Below are 27,974 nucleotides of genomic sequence, written 5' to 3'. Positions count from 1 at the left end.
TTGATGAAAAATCATTTATGACTAATAAAAATCCAATTATGTCAACCATATACTTTCTTCCTAAGATTCACAAAACCCTAGAGAAACCACCGGGTAGACCGATAATTTCAAGCTGTGGGTCATTATATCAGGGTGTGTCAAATTATGTTGATCATTATTTGGCCCCTATAGTCAAAGACTTGAGTTCATATATAGAGGACTCGGGTGACTTTTTAAGATTACTGGATGGAATTATATGGCAATCAGACTACCTATTAGTGACCTCTATCTCACATGATTTAGGTATGAATGCAGTAAGATTTTTCCTGAGACAAAAGAGCATTCATTTTTTGAGACACTCTGAGATGCTAGTTGAAATGATAAAACTATGTCTCAAGAACAACATATTCATGTTTAATCATCAAATCTATAAACAAATCGGTGGGACAGCCATGGGAGTGTCCTTTTCTCCAAGTTATGCAAATCTCATGATGGGGTGGTGGGAGAAATGCATAGCTTGGGATCAGGAGAATGAATACTATATGGACAAGGTAGTGATCTGGTCGCGATATATAGATGATTTATTTTTGATTTGGCATGGAACTGCGGAAATATTTAGTGAATTTTTTACTCGGTAGAATAGCAATGATGTTGGATTGCAATTTACGTACAAAATAAGTAAGATCTCTATTGAATTTTTAGATGTACTAATATATGTTGAAGCAGATGAGTTACAAACGACATTATATAGAAAACCTACTACAACCATCAGTATACTACATGGTACAAGCTTTCACCCGAGATCACTAATCAAAAGCATTCCGTATGGCGAATTTATTCGCATCAAAAGGAATTGTTCCATGGAACAAGATATAGACAAAGAATTTGGAGAGACAAAACAGAGATTTATAGATAGAGGCTATAAATCTAAGGCAATAGAACAGGGTGAAATAAAAGCAAGAGCATTGACATGAGCACAGGTACTGGTGAAGAATAAGAACATGTCAGAAAGAGCCATGATGAAGAATGATGAGTTAAGACTGATCATGGATTATAGTAAGTAAAATCAACAGATAATCAATATATTGAAAAAATATTGGTATTTGATTCAAAGAGATAATGACATTGGACAGCGAGTAGGCACCTATCCTTCAATTACATACAGGAAAGTGCCATCACTTAAAGATATGCTAGTGAGGAGCCACTTCGAAACCACAAATAAGGTAAATTGGTTAGTTGATGGAAATAAGGGTTTTTTTGCTGCAGAAAGTGCAAGGCGTGCAAAATTGGCTGCAACAAAAAAGGGATAACAGATTTTCAGGGTAAAGAAATCTTAATTAGAGATAGAATCACATGTGAACCAAGTTTTGTGGTTTATGTCATAGAGTGCTGGTGTGGTCTTAGATATGTTGGCAGTACCATATGCCCTCTGAAAAAGCGTATTCTTGAACATATCAGAGCGGTACAAAATGATGACAATACCTATGCCATCACCAAACACCTAAAGACTCCCACAGAATCAAATTGGCTAAACCTGAAATATTATGGTATTGCGACAATAGCAAAACATGAACGAGGAGGTGACAGAGTCCAAAAGCTGAGACGGCTAGTGTCCAGGTATATCATCAGATTAAAAACTAAGATCCCATTTGGGATCAACTGTGATGAGGAATTATACTGCCATTTGTAAATATAAAATGAGTTTAGAACGAAAACCAGTTAAACAAATAAATAAGGAAATGTGAGTACCACATGTAAAGAATTGAGTATTGAAGAAATAGAAGATTGGAATATGAGTCGCATTAGGTATTATAAAAAATATAGAAGTTATTATTATACATGTGGCCTAAAAACTAACAAAGATGTAACAATAATATATATAGATACTGGTGATATCTAAACTTAGCTGTACAACTTTGGCAAGTATATACTATCTGAGAAATTTTGAAAATGGTCTGTGTTTTTAAGCTGCGTAATATATATGTTTATTTTTGATGGTTGATATTGTTAGGGGTGTAATGGAATTGTGGGGTTTGGTACAAAATGTGATTTATTAGAAGTAATTGATGTATTCACACTTGTTTTTTATAAAAAAATAAAATAAAAAAAACGACATATCCCATAATGCCACATAAAGGCTGAAATGAGATGGAGAGTATAAATAGAGCACTTAATGGATTGGATAATTACCGTGATCAAGACCGTGTAGGTCAAAACGCGTTGGTGTTTGTTTGTCTGGTATCATTTGTTCGTATTAAATGAAGATTTCATGAAAATCCTGGGAGTGCCGCGTCATTGACAGGAGTGTCAAGTTGGTGTGCAAAGAAAGTGAGGGAAAGGTCCTTCCCTGGCGCGGGCACCGACACTAAGAAGCGCGCCTTAATTGGACCCCTTTGGGACGAATATATATATATATATATATATATATATATATATATATATATATATATATATATATATATGAACACCTAATGGCAGTCGCCACTAGGTAGTTCTAGTTAGGACCTAATTTCTATAGAAAAAGTGTTTTTGTACTTGCCTGTCGACGAATCTTCACAAAATTTTCCAAAAAAATGCAACGCTCATGCCCGCTGCTGTCTAGAAAGTTTTGAGGTGATCCATCAAGTGGGGACCGAGAAAAAGGGAGATCCCAAAACGCGTTTTCTCCATGTTAATTTCCATAGGGTTTTTTAACAGAAATAGCGGCCGAACTGCTGGATGGATTTACACCAAATTGGTCAGAAAGCTAGCTCTTGGTTCAGAAAACGACCTTTTTGTGAATTGGTGTAAATCCATTCAGTAGCTTTTGAGATATTAAAGAAAATTCTAATGAATATATAGGGACGCGGATCCTCCTCGGATTCGCGAATCCATGCGCCAACAGCAGTGTCGTGATTGGCTGGGTGCAAACTGAGAGGAAAGTTGCAGCCTCTATTTTGTTCATCGGGACTCTGTTCTCAGCGGAGAAAATAAAGATAAAAAGTGATGGAAGGGGTCAGCGTAGAGGTACCCTGACCTTATGGCACTGATGTAGAGGTCTGTGAAGGACCCGTCCTGGGCAAGAAATGGTCCAAAAAACTTTTATTTTATTTTATTTTGTAAACCATGTGAGAAGCCACAGGTCCTCTCTGGATCATCAAGGATTTGGGAATCCAGACCCCAATTTAAAATAAAACATACACTCACTTGGAGATCCACTCACACACTCATTCAAATACTCACCCACTCATGCACCCATACAGCCATTCACACACCCATTCACAGACTCACACAGCCACTCACACACCTATACAACCACACACATACCCACTCACACACCCACTTATATTCCCACACAGCCACTCACACACCTATACAGCCATTCACACACCCACTTGCAGACCCTCAAAACTACTCAAACACCCACATAGCCGCTTACACACCTACTCCCACAGCCACTCCCACATCCACTCCCAGACCCACACAGCCAGTTACACACGCACTCACCCACCCACCACACACTAACACACTCACTTAAACACCCACACAACCACCCACACACACACAGGTTGCAGGGACGTTAAAAACCATAGAAATTCACTGAAAAAAACAAATGTTGCAGGGACGTTATAGTTAGGAAATAAAATTTAAAAAACTTAAAAATTCACACAAAAAAACAAAGGTTACAGGGACTTTACAGATAGACTCCGATTTCACTAATTTCCTTCATGCACTGCTAATTACCCCAGATATTACAGCACTCATGACAACTTGTATAACGTCAATAAAAATATCAGTGAAACATTAGAAGTCAAATTATTTAAGAAAATACTGTGCATGGTGGGGACAAGAGTTATAGGGCCAGATGTATCAAAAAACCAAATTGCATTTCTTAAATAGCAAATTTTAAGAAATCGCTATTTAAGAAATGCAAAATGGTATGTATGATTTTTGCGATTTGGTAATAGCGATTTCTTAAAATTCGCAAATGCTATTACCGAATCGCAAATAGAGAATCCAACTCCATTTGCACCCATGGGCCTGCTGCAAATGGTTTTGCATTTCCTAAATTGCAAATTCCTGTTAGGAATTCTCTATTTAGGAAATGCAAATCCCAGGGTGCTGGGGGCCTAAGGCCCCCTCTGCTGCACCCAAAAAATATTTTTACGGACCTGTGAAGCACACACATGCCTTAGGGGCATGTGTGCGCTACATGTCAATTTTAAAAATGCATTTGTAATGCATTTTAAAAATTTGCACATGGTTACCAGCAAACTTTTGTTGGTGGTAATTGCATTTCCTAAATGCCCAATTCGCATTTATGAAATGCTTAATACATGTGCTTAAGAAATCGCAAATAAGGATTCCTTATTTGAGATTTCCTATTTAGAGAATTGCAATTTGTGATTCTCTAAATGGGGTCGCAATTTTAAGCGATTCCCTAAAATTGCACTGTGAATGCCTTTCATACATTCTGAAAGGCATTTTTGCATTCGCAAATGGCCGAATTTTGCGATTCGCACCGTTTGCGAATGCAAAATCGCTTGATACATCTGGCCCATAGTTACTTGAGGCCGTGAGTTCTAGTTACTTGAAGTAACTAGAACTGCTGGATTTCAATGGTTTTGTATGAGTGAAATCGGAGTCTAACTATAACGTCCCTGTAACCTTTATGTTGTTAGTGAACATATATAAACATCGATAGCTGGGGGCAGCAAGGTGGGAAACATGACTTCTTTCTGTTGGAGATGAGTAGGAACTGCACCCCAAGTTATTAGCATGTGTCCTTCAGAGATGGAGATATAGACCTCCTTCAAACTCAGATCAAACTGTCATAAATACTTCTCCATGAAATGCCAGTTTCCCTGGCCAATGGGAGAAGCGATGTCTCTGGACTGGACATTTCATACACCAGGCTTGCCCTGGGCTGGGTAAGATGGCTGTAGACTTTCTGCTTACTTCATCTAATCTACAAGCCTCTCCAGCACCTTCCTCTTCTAGAGTATGTACTGTTTCAGGTAGACATACTTCTGTCCCATCATCTATCTCGAAGCTCAGATTTGTAGGTTCCAACTTGAAAGGTTAATTTTATCCTTCTGTGGTGTACCACCTCATGTTATTGATGAAATTCTGCATGCCAGATGCTTTCTTACTAGGGCAATCGATGCCAGACATTGGATGGTTTTGTCCACGAAGGATAAGGGGATAGCGTTGATCCCTTGCAAGCTGGAACTCTGCATTTTCTTCAGTTTGCAGTGTCTTTAGTGGCAAAAGGACTACGTACTGTGCTTGAACTTTCCCACAGCTTTCCTTTTCAAATCACTGTATTAATGTCCTCCAGAATTGTTAACATAACTATTGGCATTCTTGATGCAGTCAATTAAGCCAGAAAAAGTGGTGAGATGCAAGTGACACAGGATGCCCCTCCAAACACTGGGATGTTCGAAGAAGCCGTGTGCACTTCTGAAATGGAATGGCGAGAGTAGCTTGTGCAAATAATATCTTGTTCCACAGATCCCATTACAATCTTTCCCCAGTTGGTGTGATTCATACAGCATAGAAATGTTTGTAAATATCGAGTTTTGCTAAAGTTCTTGCTAGTTTGAAACATTACCTTTTTGGATATACAGGTTTCCAGTTACCAAATAAACTGGATAATCTTCTGTTAAATTGTTTTTATAATTGTTGACGGGTGCCTTCATGATGCACTTTCAGACGAGTTCAAACTCAGGCCATCTCATACTGTCTAAAAATATTTCAGCTAGCACTTGTGGAGTATTTTGTATATGATATCTTTTGAAAAGCAGTTGGGTAAATACCCGAATGGTGTGCTGTTGACCCAGACCAGTTGTAATTCAACTTGGGTTTTAGCCAAAGTTTAGTGTTAGAATGTTTCAGCAATTAATTTAGAAAACTTTACTTTAATCTCTACAGCTCGAAAAAAGCTGAACCTCAAAATGGAATGCTCGAAGAGTAGATCCAAATTGTATTCATCAAACAAACAATATTGTCAGCAAAGGAATGCAAAACAACATTGATCTAGCATTTCTCACGAAATGCTGGCTAAATCATTTCTCACCGCCATTAAGGAGTACCACTTTGTTAGAGGATATAACATCATTAGAGAAGATTGAAGTCACACAGCGGGAGGTGGCGTAGACCCCTTTATTGGAAGTCATTACACCCACGTTTAACTCGTTCAAAGTTTTATAGATCACTGGAACCTCAAAAAAATGAATTGCAGAAAAAAATGCATATCCTGCACCCCCGATATTTACCTTTGCTAAGCAACATCTTCCTTGCGTCACCTTCTGAGGTAATATTAATGACAGCATGATTAATCAATTCGACGCTGCTTGTATAGCAAAACCTTCAGTAACTGCACCCTGCCCACCCATTTAAATAAAATCCTGCATCTAATAATCTCAAATAAGCCAATATAACTTGTCTAGATCCAATTCCTGTTAACTGGTCAGATGTTCCATAATTCCATTTGAAAGAAAAATGCAATTGGTGGATAAAAATCAAAATGTAATTGAATTTGGAAGATCGTTCAGAATGATTTTCCCATACTACCTATAAGCAGTCGTAAAAAGGTCCCTCTCACCTGACACGCAAACATGTGATGTGCAAGAAATTGCAGATGAACTAGCACTGCTTGAGAGGAGACATACAAATCTAAATAATATAAATCCAAATGCAACAAATCAGTGGTTTTCTGAATTGTTATGGCAACAGAGTTAAATTTAGAATCCTGAAAAGAAACAGGAAAAAGGCCTCAGACCAAAGAATGTTCCCAAGTTTTTTAAAACAAAATAGCATAACCAGTGCTACTTTTCTAAAACAGAAGAATGACTACTCTCCAAGTAAACCTAAAGAACTTAAAAAAATACAAAACAACCACATCAGACTAACCACCACGTTCCACTCAGAAAACTCAGAGCACTTCACAAACAAAAATCACTCTAGCGGGGAAAATCTAAAATGTGCACCAAAAACCATGGAACTAGCACACCTGTGCATAGCGAAGACACTGTGTCAGTTCACTCGAATAAGAAAGACTCCACTAGAAAACGAAATTAAGGGGGTTATTCTAACTTTGGAGGAGTGTTAATCCGTCCCAAAAGTGACGGTAAAGTGACGGATATACCACCAGCCGTATTACGAGTTCCATAGGATATAATGGACTCGTAATACGGCTGGTGGTAAATCCGTCACTTTTCCGTCACTTTTGGGACGGATTAACACCTCCTCCAAAGTTAGAATAACCCCCTAAGTCACCAAACCCCTCATTCTGCGCACAAGACTGTGTACCAGCAACGCTTTTAAAAACAGTGCCTTAAGTATTTGCTCAAACGTCCAGTTGTCTACTCCTGACTGGACAGAGGAAAGTTCCTGGTGCCTTGAAGCTGTACCACATCTCCCCTCTTCTTGTATATTTTTTTTTACATAATTAATGCCGCCCCTGCTTCTCTCACAAGTCTACAGATAGAAACACCTCTACCCTGGATGAGCAAAGTAATAGAAGAATGCATAGCAAACCAATTAGATGTAGTCACCCAACAATAACATCTATTGGAAAATGATCAATCCGTATTCCGTAAGCTTCAGTCAGAATTATTTGTGATATCCACCATAGGTTTGGTAATGGAAAAGTATGTCTACTAATCTTGTTAAACTTAACATTTTTGACACCATTAATCATTAGAGGCTCATTGAGACACTGGAAGCTTGCATGGCTTTCTCAAGAACCCTGTTAAAATACTTTGTTTTATACCAGGAAAACAGAAACACTGTGAGAATTGGTGACTTTTATTTGGAGATGCTACCTGTCCATTTCGAAGTTCTACAAGGGCTTAATCCAGAGAAGATAGAATTTATTTTGCTCAGCTAAGACTTTCTACCAAAAGTTAACATTAATTAGCTATTCAGTGATGCAGGATTCCCACACATCCAGAAACGAAAAGCAAAATACCCAGGCTGCTGGCTCGAGAAAACCCTCTCATGAATTCACATGTGGAGCATACCAACTAATGTGCAGGAACACCACTTCACTTGCTATACCTATTCTCACTAATTCTGATTTTTGAGCACTTACGCAGGACGTTGTGGTCTCAAAAATCGACTACGGAAATGCCCTGCTGACGGGGATGTGAAGACATCATTAGCACCCATAAAATACATCTTCCACCCTGCTGCTCGTATAACCATGTATTAATTGATAACAAGGAAATGTAAGCACATCTCAGATATCTTTGAAAACTTCCACTGGATCCCAGTTAAGACAAAAATGTAATTTAATATACCTGACTTCAAAGCTTTAAAACTTGGCCATTCACCCTATCTTTAACCCCTACTGCACGTCGGGGAGAAAAAAAATTGAGGTGCAAGCTATCTGTCTGATTTGGAAGTGGGAATTTAAAATGCCACCAAGCCTTAGGAAAATCTTTCACTGGTGTACTTTTCACTCTCTGGAACTCTTTACCGGTCAACATCAGATGTGAGAAAGAGTTGGGATGCATCAGGAAAAACAGAAAAACTTTTGCTTTAAACAACGTCTAAATAATTAGCATCATCACCCAAATGCATTCATGATTTAATACCCTGCCTACCTCTTCTCTTCCCGAGGCGTACCTCCAGTACCCATGCTGATCAGATGTTAGTGATCTTAACAACTTTTAAATGGGACACTAGCTTACATAAGTAAAGTTATGTATCTGGGTTATTAATGTTTACGACTGCTTAATCATGAATAGTTATGTTGCACTGCAAGGCTAACACCAGATTTTGTAGAGTAGAGGTAAATAAAAACCTTAAATCTTTTGTGGTTAATACACCCTGTTTCCAGTGCTAGGAGAAGCTGGTAAAAGGCACAGACCTGTCATTTTCCTTGGTCAGTAGAATAACAAGCATTTGCAATGCAATGGGTCTCACATTTGCTCAACTTAGAGCTATTAGCGTTGTAAAGTCCTAACCAGGCTTTTATTGCCACATAAAATGAAAATGAAAAGTAATACATTTTTATATATTTTTATATAAGCGAGCCGACGGCCACCATGAGCTTGAAGGAGACACACAAAAGGAAACAGATGTTCACTCGCAGTCAAACATATTGGCAAAAGTGCAATTATCTATGTAACAGGGTCGATGTCACGCAAAGCGCTCAACTACTGCCCAGCGAGATCGTACTACGTAGCAAAGAAAAAGTAGTGCAGAAACCATGCTGAAGACATCGAGCCTCGTATGTTTTCAGTAGTAGGCCGATGCATTTGAGGAGGGCTAAACACCGGAAAAGGCATGACATATGCATGCCTTTCACAAATAAAATCAAGCTAATTTTAAAAGGGAATCCCACAAACCAATTAAACTGATGGGCGTGCAGTGGGCGTGCTTAAAAGCCTACAGAGAGATTACAGCAGGCTAGAGCGCTTGCGCGCTCTACCCTAAAATAGAAGAGCATGCTATCTTGAACTGTTCGTTTTGATTTCAGGTAATCTAATATTTCATCAGTAAAACGAGGAGTGATATCCTACTTTACAGTTGTTTTTAAGATGATGCAAATTTGTGCAATCAAATATGTTTTCATTGTTCATAGCTAGAATAGCAAAAGGAGTGTGTAAATGATAAGGATGAATTGTAGCTCATGGATAACACTTCCTATATTTTCCCACGTGATCTATATTCTTGATCCTAGCACTATAGGGCTTTGAATGAATTCTAGATAACTGTGGGCATATCTTATTTACTACATCATCTTTTTCATTGTAATAGATTTGATGGTCACCATGGGTTTCTCGAGAGAAGAAATAAATGAGTCTGTAACAAACCAAAAATATGATGAAGTTATGGCAACATACCTGCTTCTAGGCAAAAAGCCACCTGAAGTAAGTTTGTTTTTCCATTATTGTACCTTCCTTCTCTGTCAATATATTTTGCCTGTTTATAATGGATACCTTCCCTCTGCAGATTCTTAAGTTTCTAAATAAACTTTATTACAAAATGTACCAGTTTGAGACCGGGCATTTCTCTAAGTGTGGCATTGTCTGATTTGTGAATTGTAACATGCATTAAGACTAGTGTATGTGTGTAAATTTGTGTTTTTATTCATTGAATGGGGGTATCCATTTTGGGCCTTTGCGGCTTGATTTCACCTTCTCCTGGCTTCTCTCCCACTCCATCCACCATAATTTTATGGACCGTTTCTTCAACTTTGTGAAGCTCTCCGACCATCTTCTGTTTATTTCATGAGTCTGAAACATTTTGCTCTGTGCCTGCTAGGAAGCCCATCCTCATTCCACTGGCTTTTTGGGTTGCTGAGGGCACCAGGCCCTGTTCGAAGATAGCTGTAATCGTTTCATCTACACTGTAAAGTCACTAGTTCTTCATCTAGTGGCCCCTGCTGATGGGCATTGTTCATATTTCATGGATGGCATTTGAGGACCTATCAGACGTCATGGATCTAGGATTCCAAGGGTTCCTTGTAGGTGCTTTGTCTGTCTTCTCACCTGTGTTCTGCTACCTTACCACAACCACCAACATCTCACTGTAGGGGACAGCTCTACAGAGGCCTGAAGCGAATTCAGATAATCCACAGGCCGTACTACTGAGGTCAGGTTAGAAAACGATGGAGCACTATCTTGCTGGTATCTCTGCAGGGTGCAGTGGGATGGGATCCTGCGTATTTTGCCTCAAATGCAGTTCTTCAACAGAAAACTTGATTCATTCAGTGCCCATGTGCGCTTCCCAAATCGCAGTCAAATCTTGGACTTTTTTTTAATCCTGTGTAAGACTGAAAAAACTCCAGTGGCGGAGCCAGCTCAGAGCACCGCCCTGATGAACATTCCCTCCAGCCTTGTTAGAGACCTGAAGGTTTGCATTTTTGTGGCCACTGTATAAGTTTTTATTTTTGTTTTTATTTCTTGTGTTCATAAGATATTTATATGGAATGCAACCCCAAAAAGATGTTCATAATTTCTGTACACCATTTCCTGTGCAACCAGGGTAAGCCCTTAAATTTTGTGATTAATGTTACTTGATACTAAAGTCTGTTGCGCATTTGCTATGCTAGGCATACATAGACCAACATTTGGTTATATTTGCATGAGTGATTTTTAGGTACGGTGCTTTGCCAAAGTTTTAATACGGTTACAGAAAAAAGGGGGAGTTATGAAAAAGACATTTGGTGAATTACATAAAAGAAGAGTAGGTGTATCACCTCTGCACAGTTGGGGGCCGTATGATGTCCCATTTCATGTAGTTCTGTAGCTTCGCTTTAAGAGCTGTCACATATTCCTGTCATACACCATTGTCCCCATGAGATGTGTGTGTGTTGCAACTTGTTTGCAACATCTTTGTTTTCCTATTCAGGAAAAATAGAAACTATTTTGTGCTTAAAATTGTTTATTCAACACATAGCAGATATAAATCACGTGTGTTTATTATGCAGGAGATTTATCATTTTATTAAAGTTCTGGTTTGTGTATTCCTGAAGTCAAGATCAGTTGATTTGTGGGGTTTATTCAACTAATGAACTTTAGCTTGTGTATTATCATTGGTAGTTATCAGTTGGTTGGCGTTGCTTGTTGCACTGTCAAGAGGGGCAGCACTGCTATTGTAGAAACATTACTAGAAATCACATTCGCAACCTAATTATGTATTTTGTTTTCCTTTCTTTTATTGTGCTGTGTTTAGTTTGAAGGAAGTGAGTCCCTCTCCAATAGCAATTTGTGTCAAAGGTCTCGACCCAGCAGTGACCTGAACAACATTTCTGTGCAGTCCCCTGCTCATATGAAGGTCCAGCGAAGTATATCAGCCAATCAGAAGCAGCGGCGGTTCAGTGATCACGGTGGGGATGACATTCAACCAAGTAAAGTAACACACTATTCCATGCCCGAGTGTGCAGTGCTTTTGGCCTTTGAGGTCTGCATTTCCGGTGTGTTGGATGCCATATCTGTGTTGTGGTCTCCCACTTTCCGGCAGTTTCATTATATACCTTTGTGCCGCGTTTTCTTGTCATTTGTTTTGCTCTGTACTTGGCTTTCTTTCAGCTGTGGGTGTTTGGTTGTAAGCCTTTTTAAAATGCACGGTTGCCTTTGGTCTTATGCACCCATCTGATGTGAAAATGTTGACTGAAACAGTATCTATGCCATTCATGAGAGAAATTGCATCTTTCATCTAATGCCTTTTAAAACTACAAATAAAACTACAAACAGAAATATGTGGAATAAGCAATAGCTTCAAATCATCTTGCACATTTCCACAGCTATTGGTACAGAAGCAAGATAACTTCTCAAGTTGCTCCATTGCCTGTTTGTCTCAAAACACTGCCATTTATACCGCAAGACTTTCCCTGCTTGCTCTTTTAGTTCAGAAGAACATTGGCCCAGTGTGTCTGAAATGTTGCCTGTAGACATTTGTATCTTAAATAAATAGATTCAGGATTCTTAAAGTGCAGCAAATCACCCGCGAGGGTCTTAAGGCGCTGAATTGTAGGCATGAGGAAATTGTGATTTGCTCATAATCACAGGATGTTGAGTCGACACCAAGACTCGAACCTGGTTACTCCAGCTCTGCAGTCGGCAGCTCAGGTCATTACGACAGACCCTCTCCCCAAGTTGTACATAGGCTGGAGCTAACGTAGTAAATAATCCACGTTGTCTATGTTGGGAAAGTTGGATTCCGACAAGATATTCTAGGACTGGTTTTGAATATTAAATTAACTGTGCCTGGGGGAAGCAGATGGTGGGCTTGCAGAGTAGAAGGGGACAAGGTAAAGGACCATAGAATACATGTAAAATAGCAAGAAAACTGACACAAAATGGAAGTGTGTAAAAAGAGAACAGCTGAATGACTCTGGTTTGAAAGCAAGAGTGAAATGGCCGAAAATGCGAGAGCCTGTCCCTTCCTGCCCCCTCACTCCTTGTAGAAAAATAGAGTGCAGCGAAACAGAACAAAAAACACAAACACCGGTATCAGCTCCTAAAAATAAAGTTAGAATGAAGTTAAATTTCACTTAAATAAATGCAGGTTTATAGTGGTATAAAATATAGAATTAATTTTTTTTTAAACTGAGAGAACAACTAACGATAATTACTCTAATATTATTAAAAGAAACATTGGTATAATAGTAACTCTTGTAGGTAACTTTTATCAGCAAGACTACAAGATTTCCGTCTTCATATTTGTTTCTATAGGTGTGTAATAAACTGAGTATTTTCAGATGGCAGCTTCCTTTTCCATGTCAAAGTTTATTCCGCTGCACAAATTTAACATACGCCCTGAATATTCTCAATTATCGTGACAGTTTTCACTGAATATAGAAGATCGTGTTATTTGATTTTAGAATAATTCCTATCCAGTACCTGGTGCATACATAGTGAAACAAGATGCAGTTTCTCTCCATCGTTCAGTCGTGCATGCATATTCTTCCAGCACATTCCTAGCTTGTGCCTGGTCGATCTGAAAGTTGAAGGGACATTGGGCTTGGAATACTTATCTGAAATGTACTTTAGTTTCCATACTTTGAGTCCCTGAGTAACCTTTCCCATGTCTATTGACCTTGTCTTTCTTGTTTGTCATGTTATAGTCTTTTTAAATTAAAGCTTGTCTATGAGCTACTCGATACATTTACCCATAAACATGGCCACCATCGCTTGTGCAGAAAGATGGTTCTTATCATTAATCCAGAAAAGTCCATTCCTTTGCTTTGTACGTTTTAATGGTTGGATACTACCCATTGTATGCGTTGAGATATGTTAATGTTGATGTAAGGTCTGGGCCAATTAGTGAAGAGCTGTCTGAGGCAGGTACCTGTCAAGTGGGAAAGCTGGATTAGATGATTTCCGCAAGAGAGGAGTCTTTTACCTTCTTCAGTGGAGAATTGTAGCTAGAGTGCCTGAGAGTTTAGTTTGATTGTAATATTTGTTTCAATGCTGCAGTTTTCCTAAATGTGCCCAAGGCTGCGCAAGTAGAGTTCTGTAAAGTGCCTTGTCTCCTAAATCGTTCACAAACGAGGCAGAGAGTTGCTAATTTGACCTTTCAATCAATGAGTAATAGAGTGCATTTGGTGAAGGCTAGTGAAGGTCAAAGGTGCAGAGGCCTTATGCCCCTTCAGTCACAGTCTGTCGAGTTGGGAATTTCAGAGTCATAGGTATTAGATATTCCAACAGTAAAAAGAAGATTCTATGTTTAACCTATACTCCTAGCCTCTCTCTCTTTGGCATCTTCAATCTCAGACTCGAGCTAAGGGTATGCCTTGAAAAACTCCTCAAGGCTTTATCACAGTCAGAAGCAAAGATAGTAAGTGTCTCTTGTTGTGGATTAGGTCTATGAATGCCAATGGTGCATCATGTTTACCGTATTATTTACTAAAAAGGGCCACAAGATGGGTGGAACAAAAGTCCCTTTACATCAAAGAAAAAAGCTGTAATCACACAGATCTCCACTTTCTCTCAGAAAAGGAGAATTATTTCCTCCAGTAAGCTGATCTTAATTGCAGTATTTTTGTGCTATTAATTGTAGTATAACTGAGGTGTTGATTCTTTGGTAATCGCAAAGGTTGCCCGATTGGCAGTCTTGGTGAGGTTGGGATAGTTAAGGCCTTTAACCCTGATAAAAGAGAAAGTGGAGATCCATGTAATTCCAGTTTTTAAACTTTCGACCTCATGTATACTTTTAGTATACTTCTTATGGCTTAAAGCAATTTTATTTGTTGGTTGCGGTGTCCTTTAAAAATTCTTGCTTGCTACTGGTCACTTCTTACTTTTTCTCCCTCCTGTTTGTGTTTCAGAGCAGTGACCAACTACGTTATTATTCCACTTTGGTTTCTTTATCTGTTGCTGTGATGGACTATTTTTTATTTCTTGGGTTCTCCCTTTTCACTGTGGTTATTTTAGGCTGGGAGCTGCCTTAGTTTTATTGCGGCATTTGGTTCCTGTCACCTCCTCACATTTCTCTGATATTTGTTTTGGCTTTATTTGAGTGCTGTCCTCGTTTACCTCCGACTCCTAAAATAAGCTTATTTTACAAAAGAAACACCCGGTCATTTAGCTCACTGCTCACAAAAGCCACAATATGCCCTTTGTGGTAGAATGTAGCTAAACCTAGAAGCAATGATCTGAAACTCGCTTATCCTTGCATCTCGAGTCTCTCTCTACAGGGCCCCTCCCTGCCAGCGCTCAGGACATCAAACAGAGGGCATTGCTTATCTTCTTTATTGGGGCCACAAATCTTCTCAGGCTGCTCTGCTATTGTTAACTTCATTAGAGCTTTGTTGAAATACCAGCAATAAATCTTGCAAGACCTTTCTTTCTGTTAAAATAAAAAGAAAATGCCTTTCCAGCCCTATTGTCAAATTTCTTCAGACGTCAACTCGAGGTAGTGCAGACATCTTGTTGTCTCTCCTCAAGGTCTTATAATTTCTGATGTCTGTAGCCGCCAGTGACCACCAAACCATGGCGGAAAAGACAAAATTATGAGGCAGGGTTGACCAATTTATGTGGCCAGAAAAGTCCAGTTCTGAATTTACAATGCCAACAACTCTAATTCAAGAAAATGTGAGACCTATTGCATTGCAAATGCTTGTTTTCTTTGATGTAAAGGGACTTTTGTTCCACCCATCTTGTGGCCCTTTTAGTAAATAATATGGTAAACATGATGCATCATTTGCATTTATAGACCTAATCCACAACAAGAGACACTATCTTTGCTTCTGACTGTGATAAAGCCTTGAGGAGGTTTTCAAGGCATACCCGTAGCTCGAGTCTGAAGTTGAAGATGCCAACGAGAAAGGCTAGGAGTATAGGTTAGACATAGAATCGAATATGGGAAGGAGGGGAGAGCGCTTGTCTGACACTGTATGCGAAGGTTGTTGGGCCAAAGGAGAGTCAGCATATACAAGGGTTATCTTTTGTTGGGACCAAGCAATCTGGGAGACCTTTACGTCTGCCTCTACATTTTTTTCCTTTATGGAAAGCAGGTTGTTGTGATAAACTACTAAATGTATAGACAGATCTAGCATTCTCATTTTACCTGTGGTGACATTCTGTAGCAGATCTTGCCTAGGGTTAATCATTGCTGCTGAATATAAGCCACGCATACCGCAATCTTCTGAAGAATTTGCAGATTGTAATTAAAGAGCATTGTTTCTGGATTAAAACATAGAGAGCTATTAAAATGCTTCTCGCAGGGATCAATTCAGTACCAAAAGTTAACTGTTCACTGTTGAGCTGCTGGACTTTTGTGTTCAGGAGCTTCAAGGGGCCGGCGGTGCTGGCTAATGATGTTAGTATCTCTAATGATGTACTGTGAGAAGGCATTATGTCTGCTCCTTAAATGTAATGAAAACAGTGCAGAAATAATTATTACATTTTTGTCACGAAAATGAGTGTTTTACTGGCACACACATTCATGTTTACTTTACAGATACTGGGCCAGAAGTAGCAAAGGGTTTTTCCCATTCTGTGTCAATGGGAAAATGTGTTCGTACATATGGCCAACTATTCGTAAACCACCAATTATTACAAAAGGACATTCAGATGCTAGAGGAATAAACATATTGTTGCAATGTGTTGCATTTCCTAAGGTCTTGAATCTTAAAGTTCTTCCTAGTGAGCCACAGATATAGGATATATGAAATGCACAGTGCTGTTCTGCTGGGCTGGTTCGTAGTGGAAAGAGGTTCTTTGAGAGGTCACATGGTCTGAACACAGGATTTATCAGGAAATGTATACTTTTGAAATTATAACTGCGATGTGCAGTATAGAAGAGGTACACCATGTATTGAAAGAAGTGGATCGATGTAGCCTTTTTTCTCAGTGCAGCACTAAACATGTTTTTCCCAAATGTTCTTTTGTAGAAAGGACCTTGTTAACATTGTTTAATTTTTGCACAATAACGCTTTGAAGAGGATCAGGTTGAATGTGTATAGTCTTGCTTAATAAACCTATGTATTTCTATAGCATTGTAGTCTGTTTTGTAAAAATTTGTGTTTAAAATATAAAAGTACCTCCAAATTGTTATCACACAATGTGCCATGTAGTTTGGTGCTAAAGCGCCTCGTGTGCATTTTTTGGCACATATTTTGACCTTCCATTGCCTACCCGTGTTGTATACGTTTTGCCTCCATTGTTGCGTATTCTGCTGGTTGTGCTAATAAATGATTATGGAAATATGATGCATTTCTTGGCACGTGTATATACCACCAGCAGCAAAATAATGGTGACACTCGTGGCCTTAAATTGTGATAACGCCCTTTTATAATGTTTCTACGGCAGCACAGTTGTTAGATTTGACATCCAGAGCTTGTACATTTTACTTCTAAGAGCTCCAGTTTCAAACTATTTTGATAGTGCCTAGATGCACATGGACAAACGGTGCTGTATTTAGTACCCACTAAACTCAAGTCAAGGTCTCCACTCCTGAGAGAATTGCTACCTTTCTACTGGCTTGGATTGTTAATCCAAGTAGGTAATCTCTCTGCTGTATTAAAACTGTTGACCATTGTGCACCTATAGGGTGCCCGCACGTACACATTTTTTGCTTATTAATGCTTAATACCACCAAATGTTCCATGAAAGGGATGCTCAGCAATCGATAACGTACTCAATACGTAATGTCAGGATACGCACTTAGCAGATCAACTGCTTGGTGATAAATTGCTAATTCTTTTGGTCGAGTTGGGAGTGTTAGTAAAAGGGCAAAGAAAGTGGCTTGGCAAGTGTACGCTTCTCGGTCCTTTCTTCTGAACAGATGTTGGGATGGAGCCTGATGGTCTTAGGCATGTGATACATCCCAGTGGGTGTTTAACTCGGGATGCTACAGACCAAGGACAGGGAGCGACTATTGGACATCCAATAGCAAACAAAATCTGAAAATTGCTAATTGCTCCTTCTAGATGCTCATCTGTTATTTTCCTCTGGTTTCAGTTGTGATATATATATATATATATATATCTGTTTTGTATAGGGTCTCATTAAGGTGAGTAGTTTGGAAAGGACTTGCTAACGCTAACATTAAGACCGTTGTTGACCACAGGCTTGGTAGGTGACGCGGTTAAGGATAATACCACTAGGGATGGCTGGCAAGTGCATTCATTAGTTTTCATAGTGTTACATAGTGTTACAAATCATTCGATGGATCTTCTTTGCATGATCATGTTGCAACAGATAGTATATGTTTAATGGGGTTAGGAATGTGTGTGGGTCATTAGAGGAATAAAGGAACAAAAGTAGAACAGGACACACCCAGGTGTTGTCATGTAAGAAATTCTACTCTAGGCATTAGGCTGTTTAATAGATAATTAAAACCACAGATGTGATAGCTCACCATTCAACTAAGGTAATTGGCATGAAGGGAATCGCTGGAGTAATATGTGCTATAGAACTGTGATTTTATCAATTGGTATGTTTATCACATTTTTCACTTATAATTGTCACCCCCAGGTTTAAAATTAACTCTGTACTGAAGGGCATTCCTATGTCTGGAGCATAAAATATGATTTTGTTTCTGGTACATATTTAATTGCAAAGAAATTCGGTGACGTCATCTTCGGAAATTCTCTCTTCCCTAATATCAGTGGAATGTCAGTTTAAGATACCTAAATTATAATCAGTATTTTTGCGCAGCCAGTGCTTGATTTATATCGGATTTCGCTCTGTAAATCCAAGTACCCTAAACTAATTAATTTTAAAATACCCTGGAGAAAACCTGCTTGCACCTTCTATTTATAATATTTCCCCCTTAAAGGAACACCATTTTGAAACTTCTCTAAACACAGCCCTTGCTTCCAGGCACCCAATGAGCTGTTATTAAACGAGGAATGTGCAGCCTTCTTTTCTTTTTAAGATTACACATTCAGATGCTTTCAGACTTAGCAGTCCTTATGGGTTTGTCCTTTTGTTTAATAATGTAAATGACTCCGCGGTTGATAAATGATTTCTGGTTTGAAGTGGAACGAGGGGATCCCAGGCAGCCCATGAGGGGGGCTGGAGTGGGGCTGAAGGGGCCGCTGAGCCCTGGAGTGGGATGGGAGAGCCTGAGCTCTTATCACCCCAGCGGCGCGGTACAGTCAGTCCTTCCCTGCACAGTAGTAGTATGTCAGAACCAACGTCTGCATTGTAAATGATTTGTAGGGGGGGTAACGCACTCACTGATAATCCCCATTACTCCAAGTCCTGCTCTTCAGGTGTCCCTGCCCTTGGGGAGCACAAGTGAGGACATAAACACCCGACCTTTGTCCCACAAATCCTGATTGTAATAACAGTGGCCAGAGGCAGAGCGCATAGGATGAAGGGCAGTAGTGGGACTGGTCATCAGAATGACTGGTAAGTGGCGGGCGCCTCACAACCTCGGCCTCGTCCTTCCTCGCAGTTCTTTCATTAGGAGGATGGATGAATCGGGGCCAAATGTAAAACCGGTTTTTCTGTGCAGCCCCTCAAAGTCGGGCACATCTCATGACCTCTGCCGTGGAGGCTGGTTATTCTAAAGAGTGGTGAGGAGGGCACACACCTGCACCCTCTCCCACACATCCACGGGCACACACATTCACACCCATCCATTCACAAGCGCACACGCGTATACTCACATCCAGCCATCCATTCACATACAAGCCTACTCGCATCAACCCATTCACAAGCTCCAGCACGCGCACACAGAACTCTCACGCAAGTACACATTCACTCATACGATCACACACGTCCCCAAATATTGAAAAAAGCACTTTCCAGACAGGTACATGGAAGGCAGGACCAGTGGGTGGCATAAATGTTACCGGTGTTTTGCGAATGTAATTGTCCCATTTGCTTTCAGATCTGTTTTTTCAACACCTGGTATATGTTATGCTTACCCTGCGGTGTAACCTTACTGCTTTGTTTGAAATATGGAACTGAACACAGTCCATTTGGCATTAGTTTACCATTTCCTAGCTCTGCCATCCTGCATCCGACTTTATATTTCTAAAAAAAAAAAAAAAAAAATAAGTCACACAGAAGCCAGAACCTAATTGCCAAGGCCTACATTCAAAAGTTGGTGTGCAATTCCGAGGTAGCCTTTTCGGATGGATCAAGAGATGCTATATATGTGGGTATACGCCAGCCCTCATCTTTTCTTGACTTTGACATTTCACCAGCTAAAACCTAGTCAAGTTTATGGATGGGAAAGGACAAACAACTAGCATTTATTACCGGAATTGAATGCTGTAACTCCGATTCTCCGAATCCCCATTTCTTGTGATACCCTCTCAGGTCAAAATAGCTTAATATTTGTGCACCTTGATAATATAGCCACCTACGCGGTTGGTAATGCCGGGTTGAGACATCCCACGTCAATATTCTTGACACCCCTGGCATTAGGGAACAGTATAGCTTATTTTCAAATAACCTGAACGGGAATCCCCAATTTATTGTGTAGGCTTCTCCAAGCTTTCATAGGACTCTCAGTGACTGACCATTAGAGAGGGAATGGTCCTGTTTCATAAGGCAAATGAAAATACTACCACAGACGAATTTGCTAAAACACATTTAGCATATAGGGCAGAGACTGACTCGGGAAAACATACAAAGAGGACCTAAGTGAAAGATCAGATACTTAAGTCCTCATTGTAAGTGGGGGGCTAAAAGAGCTATACTGGTAAATTTAAGGGCTAGCTTAGTTGTCTGTTTCCCAGATGTAATCCACTATTATAATTTAACAGATGTACCAAGGAGTCACAAAGTGGTGGAGTCCTGTGTGGTATTTTTCTTAGCAAAGATCTTGCAGACATAACTTGATCTGGATTGACCAAATTGCTCTTTTGTTACATTGGGCATATTTTGAGGTGCCATACTTTTTAATTGACAGCTGGGCCATCGATTCCTCCTGCGGTGTCCTATACGAAACGGGGCCAGGCAAACAGCGTTGAAAGTGAACAAAGAGAGGACTGGGACAAGGATGGGCCTCGCAAGCTGAGCACCACAACCGTGAACTCTAAGGGTGAAGTTACTGCTAGTCCGATCGTAGGATCAGAGCGAAAAAAATCAACCACTGCTCCAAGCGTAAGTCACTCAACTCCCTGAGCAACATCCCCTCTTCAGAATATTAAAATACTTTATAGAATTACCTACGCTTTTGTATTAATTCAATAAGAATTTAATTGTTTGCTTTTCAAACGTTTTGCTTTTAAATGTTATATGCCATGTGGCGGCAATTACTGTTTTTGTCACACCTCGAAAAGGTAAGAGGAATCTATCACTTCTTGGCTCAATAATGCTCTAAATGTTTTTAATTTTTGCTTTAAAATTTCAGTGCATTAGGTGATGTTGACTTAATGAATGAACTGGCTTAGTGCATTACTAAAAAGATAATTGCTAGAACATGTATAATGTTTGTATGACAACTATTAATCTGGGAAATGGCATCCATTGTGTATACTTTGAGTAAGATGGTGCTTCCCTCTGACATCTTCGAGAAGTTGATGAAAATCAACACATTTCCTAATGTTAACCGGATTAATGACATCACTAATGTAAAATGTTGCAAGCCTTACCAAGGGGATTTTATTCCAAGATTACCAAGAATTGTTTTCCCACCTGCATCTCTCCTGTTCACCCCTTACCTGTGACACCCTATGTTCTTTGTCATTTTATTTCGTGCACTTTAATGTGAGGAGAGCATTAGCTCTGCTCTCTGGTATCACATAGAAACCCATTCTCCCTTGCCTGATAGCGGGGCTTTTGGCAGTGAACATTCTCTGACAGCTGCATTAGGAACATTTGGGCCAAATCAAGGAACTTGCCTGAAAATATACCTCTCCGCCAATGACCTGCCACTCACCCCAGTTCCCCAAACTGGTTTATGCTGGTAACAGGTGTAAGGAAATGCCTCCTTGGCATGGTTATCCCCTGACGTTTTGCCTTTGCTGATGCTAAGTTTTGATTTGAAAGTGTGCTGAGGCCTGCTAACCAGGCCCCAGCACCAGTGTTCTTTCCCTAACCTGTACTTTTGTTTCCACAATTGGCACACCCTGGCATCCAGGGAAGGTCTCTAAGGGCTGCAGCATGTCTTATGCCACCCTGGGGACCCCTCACTCAGCACAGACGCACTGCTTGCCAGCTTGTGTGTGCTAGTGAGGACAAAACGAGTAAGTCGACATGGCACTCCCCTCAGGGTGCCATGCCAACCTCACACTGCCTATGCAGTATAGGTAAGTCACCCCTCTAGCAGGCCTTACAGCCCTAAGGCAGGGTGCACTATACCATAGGTGAGGGCACCAGTGCATGATAACTGTGCCCCTACAGTGTCTAAGCAAAACCTTAGACATTTTAAGTGCAGGGTAGCCATAAGAGTATATGGTCTGGGAGTCTGTCATGCACGAACTCCACAGCACCATAATGGCTACACTGAAAACTGTGAAGTTTGGTATCAAACTTCTCAGCACAATAAATGCACAGTGTGCATTTTATTGTAACATACACCAGGTGCCCCTTGAAACCTTAACCGACTATCCGTGTAGGCTGACTGGTTTTAGCAGCCTGCCACACTAGAGACATGTTGCTGGCCACATGGGGAGAGTGCCTTTGTCACTCTGTGGCTAGTAACAAAGCCTGTACTGGGTGGAGGTGCTTCACACCTCCCCCTGCAGGAACTGTAACAGCTGGCGGTGAGCCTCAAAGGCTCACCCCCTTTGTTACAGCACCACAGGGCACTCCAGCTAGTGGAGTTGCCCGCCCCCTCCGGCCACGGCCCCACTTTTGGCGGCAAGGCCGGAGGAGATAATGAGAAAAACAAGGAGGAGTCACTGGCCAGTCAGGACAGCCCCTAAGGTGTCCGTAGCTGAGGTGACTCTGACTTTTAGAAATCCTCCATCTTGCAGATGGAGGATTCCCCCAATAGGGATAGGAATGTGACCCCCTCCCCTTGGGAGGAGGCACAAAGAGGGTGTACCCACCCTCAGGGCTAGTAGCCATTGGCTACTAACCCCCCAGACCTAAACACGCCCTTAAATTTTTTATTTAAGGGCTCCCCAGAACCTAGGAACTCAGATTCCTGCAACCTAAGAAGAAGAGGACTGCTAAGCTGAAAAACCCTGCAGAGAAGACGGAGACACCAACTGCTTTGGCCCCAGCTCTACCGGCCTGTCTCCCCACTTCTAAAGACACTGCTCCAGTAACGCTTTCCCCAGGGACCAGCGACCTCTGAATCCTCAGAGGACTGCCCTGCTCTAAAAGGACCAAGAACTCCCGAGGACAGCGGCCCTGTTCACCAAAGACTGCAACTTTGAAACAAAGCAGCAACTTTGAAACAACTTGCGTTTCCCGCCGGAAGCGTGAGACTTGCTACTCTGCACCCGACGCCCCCGGCTCGACTTGTGGAGAACAATCACTTCAGGGAGGCCTCCCCCGGCAACTGCGAGACCGTGAGTAGCCAGAGTTGCCCCCCCTGATCCCCCACAGCGACGCCTGCAGAGGGAATCCCCAGGCTCCCCCTGACCGCGACTGCCTGCTCCTCAGATCCCGGCGCCTGGTAAAGACTCTGCACCCGCAGCCCCCAGGACCTGAAGGATCCGAACTCCAGTGTAGGAGTGACCCCCAGGAGGCCCTCTCCCTTGCCCAGGTGGTGGCTACCCCGAGGAGCCCCCCCCCCTTGCCTGCCTGCATCGCTGAAGAGACCCCTTGGTCTCCCATTGATTTCTATTGGAAACCCGACGCGTGTTTGCACACTGCACCCGGCCGCCCCGTGCTACTGAGGGTGTACTTTCTGTGCTGACTTGTGTCCCCCCCCCCCCCCCCCCCCCCGGTGCCCTACAAAACCCCCCTGGTCTGCCCTCCGAAGACGCGGGTACTTACCTGCTGGCAGACTGGAACCGGGGCACCCCCTTCTCCATTGAAGCCTATGCATTTTGGGCACCACTTTGACCTCTGCACCTGACCGGCCCTGAGCTGCTGGTTTGGTAACTTTGGGGTTGCTCTGAACCCCCAACGGTGGGCTACCTTGGACCCAAACTTGAACCCCATAGGTGGTTTACTTACCTGCAAAAACTAACAAACTCTTACTCCCCCCAGGAACTGTTGAAAATTGCACTGTCTAGTTTTAAAATAGCTATATGTGATTTATATGAAAACTGTGTATGCTATTTTGATTATTAAAAGTTCCTAAAGTACCTACCTGCAATACCTTTCATTTGAAGTATTACATGTAAATCTTGAACCTGTGGTTCTTAAAATAAACTAAGAAAATATATTTTTCTATACAAAAACCTATTGGCCTGGAATTGTCTGAGTGTGTGTTCCTCATTTATTGCTTGTGTATGTACAACAAATGCTTAACACTACTCCTTTGATAAGCCTACTGCTCGACCACACTACCACAAAATAGAGCATTAGTATTATCTCTTTTTGCCACTATCTTACCTCTAAGGGGAACCCATGGACTCTGTGCATACTATTCCTTACTTTGAAATAGTGCATACAGAGCCAACTTCCTACATTGGGGGATCAGCGGTGGGGGTACAAGACTTTGCATTTGCTGGACTACTCAGCCAATACCTGATCACACAACTAAATTCCAAAAATTGTCATTAGAAACTGATTTTAGCAATTTGAGCTATTTTTCTAAATTTTTAAAAGTCCTGCTAGGGCCTTGTGTTAGTCCCTGTTAGCATTTCTTTTAGAGTTTAAAAGTTTTGTGAAAGTTTGAATTAAGTTCTAGAAATAGTTTTAGATTCTTAAAAAGTATTCCAACTTTTAGAAACATAATGTCTAGTGCAGAAGAGAATGTGATGGAACTCGACATCACCCCTTACCTCCATCTTAAGATGAGGGAGCTTAGGTCTCTCTGCAAAATAAAGAAAATACCAGTTGGCCTAAGACCTTCCAAACTACAGCTCCAGGAGCTGCTGGCAGAGTTTGAGAAAGCCAACCCCTCTGAGGATGACCTCTCAGAGGATGAAGCTAGTGACTTGGAGGAGAATTCCCCCCCCTCCAGTCCTACTTAGGGAGATCAGGGCCCCTCAAGCCCTGACTCCAACTGTGATAGTCAGAGATGCTGCTTCCCTCACAGGAGGGTCCAGCACCTCTGCAATTACTGAGGATAGCCTCAGTGAAGATGACCTCCTGTTAGCCAAGATGGCCAAAAGATTGGCTTTAGAGAGGCAGCTCCTAGCCATAGAAAGGGAAAGACAAGAGATGGGTTTTGGTCCCATCCATGGTGGCAGCAACATAAATTGGGTCAGAGATTCTCCTGACATGTTGAAAATCCCTAAAGGGATTGTAACTAAATATGAAGATGGTGATGACATCACCAAAATGGTTCACAGCTTTTGAGAGGGCTTGTGCAACCAGAAAAGTAAACGGATCTCACTGGGGTGCTCTCCTTTGGGAAATGTTCACTGGAAAGTGCAGGGATAGACTCCTCACACTCTCTGGAAAAGATGCAGAATCTTATGACCTCATGAAGGGTACCCTGATTGAGGGCTTTGGATTCTCCACTGAGGAGTATAGAATTAGATTCAGGGGGGCTCAAAAAACCTCGAGCCAGACCTGGGTTGATTTTGTGGACTACTCAGTGAAAACACTGGATGGTTGGATTCAAGGCAGTGGTGTAAATGATTATGATGGGTTGTACAATTTATTTGTGAAAGAACACCTATTGAGTAATTGTTCAAATGATAAACTGCATCAGCATCTGCTAGACCTAGGACCAATTTCTCCCCAAGAATTGGGAAAGAAGGCGGACCATTGGGTCAAGACTAGGGTGACCAAGACTTCCACAGGGGGTGACCAAAAGAAAGGGGTCACAAAGCCTCCCCAGGGGAAGAGTGTTGAGACATCCAAAAACAAAAATAGTAGAGTCTTCTACAGGCCCCCAAAAAACCTGCACAGGAGGGTGGGCCCAGAGCCTCTTCACAATCCAATTTTGGGTACAAGGGTAAAAACTTTTATCCCAAAAAGGCCTGGTGTCGTAGCTGTAATCAGCCTGGACACCAAACTGGAGACAAGGCCTGTCCCAAGAAAAGTACCACTTCTAACTCCACTCCAGCTAACACTGGAATGGCTAGTTTCCAAGTGGGATCAACAGTGTGCCCAGAGCAAATCAGGTGTCACACTGAAGCTACATTAGTCTCTGAGGGTGGGGTGGATTTAGCCACACTGGCTGCCTGGCCCCCTAACGTGCAAAAATACAGGCAGCAGCTCTTAATTAATGGGACAAGTGTAGAAGGCCTGAGGGATACAGGTGCCAGTGTCACCGTGGTGACAGAGAAACTGGTTTCCCCTGGTCAATACCTGGCTGGACAAACTTATACAGTCACCAATGCTGACAATCAGACTAAAGTACATCCCATGGCTATTGTAACTTTAGAGTGGGGAGGGGTCAATGGCCTGAAACAGGTGGTGGTCTCCTCAAATATCCCAGTAGACTGTTTGCTTGGAAATGACCTGGAGTCCTCAGCATGGGCTGAGTTAGAACTGAAAACCCATGCAGCCATGCTGGGTATCCCTGAACTGGTGTGTGTCAAGACAAGGGCACAGTGCAAGGCTCACGGTGAAAAAGAAGAGTTGGAGCCTGAAAAAAGGGCCTAGCCTACCAAGAGAAAAGGAAAGACAACTGGGAAATCAGCTGCAACACAACAACAAAAAGAGAACCTCTCTTCTCAGGAAGAAGTTCTGCCCTCTGAGGGAACTGAGCCTATGGAGTTAGGACCTTATCAGGTTGAGATCTTAGGCCCAGGGGGACCCTCAAGGGAGCAGTTGTGTATGGGGCAAGAAACCTGTCCCTCTCTTGAAGGCCTTAGGCAGCAAGCTGCTGAAGAGTCCAATGGCAAGAAAACTGGAACACATAGGGTCTATTGGGAAAATTGACTCCTTTACACTGAGGCAAGAGATCCCAAACCTGGTGCCACTAGGAGAGTGGTAGTGCCTCAGGAGTTTAGGGAGTTCATACTGACCTTAGCCCATGATATTACTCTTGCTGGGCATTTGGGACAAACCAAGACGTGGGAGAGACTAGTCAACCACTTCTATTGGCCCAACAGGTCCCAAAAGGTCAAGGAGTTTTGTGTCTCCTGTGCCACCTGTCAAGCCAGTGGTAAGACAGGTGGACACCCAAAGGCCCCCCTCATTCCACTTCCAGTGGTGGGGGTCCCCTTTGAAAGAGTGGATGTGGACATAGTGGGTCCACTTGAACCTCCCACAGCCTCAGGGAACATGTACATACTAGTAGTAGTGGATCATGCTACTAGATACCCTGAAGCAATTCCCCTTAGGTCGACTACTGCCCCTGCAGTAGCCAAGGCCCTCATTGGTATTTTTACCAGAGTGGGTTTTCCTAAGGAGGTGGTGTCTGACAGATGCACCAACTTCATGTCAGCATACCTGAAACACATGTGGAATGAGTGTGGAGTGACTTACAAATTCACTACACCATACCATCCACAAACTAATGGCCTTGTAGAGAGATTCAACAAGACATTAAAAGGCATGATCATGGGGCCCCCTGAAAAACTCAAGAGGAGATGGGATGTCCTCTTGCCATGTCTGCTTTTCGCTTACAGAGAGGTGCCTCAGAAGGGAGTAGGGTTCTCACCCTTTGAACTTCTGTTTGGCCACCCTGTAAGGGGACCACTAGCTCTTGTGAAAGAAGGCTGGGAGAGACCTCTTCATGAGCCTAAGCAAGATATAGTGGACTATGTACTTGGCCTATGTTCAAGGATGGCAGAGTACATGGAAAAGGCAAGTAAAAACTTTGAGGCCATCCAACAGCTCCAGAAGTTTTGGTATGACCAAAAGGCTGCAATGGTTGAATTTCAACCAGGGCAGAAAGTCTGGGTTCTGGAGCCTGTGGCTCCCAGGGCACTTCAGGACAAATGGAGTGGCCCTTACCCATTTCTAGAAAAGAAGAGTCAGGTCACCTACCTGGTGGACCTAGGCACTAGCAGGACCCCCAAGAGGGTGATCCATGTGAACCGCCTTAAGCTCTTTCTTGACAGGGCTGATGTGAATCTGTTGATGGTAACAGATGAGGACCAGGAAGCTGAGAGTGAACCT

General features: G+C 41.8%; 1 protein-coding gene across 4 annotated transcripts in view; it reads left to right on the top strand.

Moving 5' to 3' along the window:
• The window catches only part of MARK1 (microtubule affinity regulating kinase 1), a 355,979-nt gene that overhangs the window by 245,758 nt on the left and 82,247 nt on the right, over positions 1-27,974 (top strand). For 2 of the 4 annotated variants that reach the window (XM_069233866.1, XM_069233864.1), the window contains exons 11-13: positions 9,730-9,842; positions 11,650-11,803; positions 20,794-20,987. In XM_069233866.1, the coding sequence (XP_069089967.1) occupies positions 9,730-9,842; positions 11,650-11,803; positions 20,794-20,987 (461 nt within the window). Of the gene's footprint in view, positions 1-9,729; positions 9,843-11,649; positions 11,825-20,793; positions 20,988-27,974 lie in introns of all 4 variants that reach the window. The other 2 variants (XM_069233865.1, XM_069233863.1) reach the window with 1 other exon arrangement.

This window comes from Pleurodeles waltl, chromosome 5 (assembly GCF_031143425.1).
Source record: "Pleurodeles waltl isolate 20211129_DDA chromosome 5, aPleWal1.hap1.20221129, whole genome shotgun sequence".
Taxonomy (NCBI): Eukaryota; Metazoa; Chordata; class Amphibia; order Caudata; family Salamandridae; genus Pleurodeles; species Pleurodeles waltl.
The sequence above is the reverse complement of the archived record's forward strand: the minus strand, read 5'-3'. Positions and strand labels throughout refer to the sequence as shown.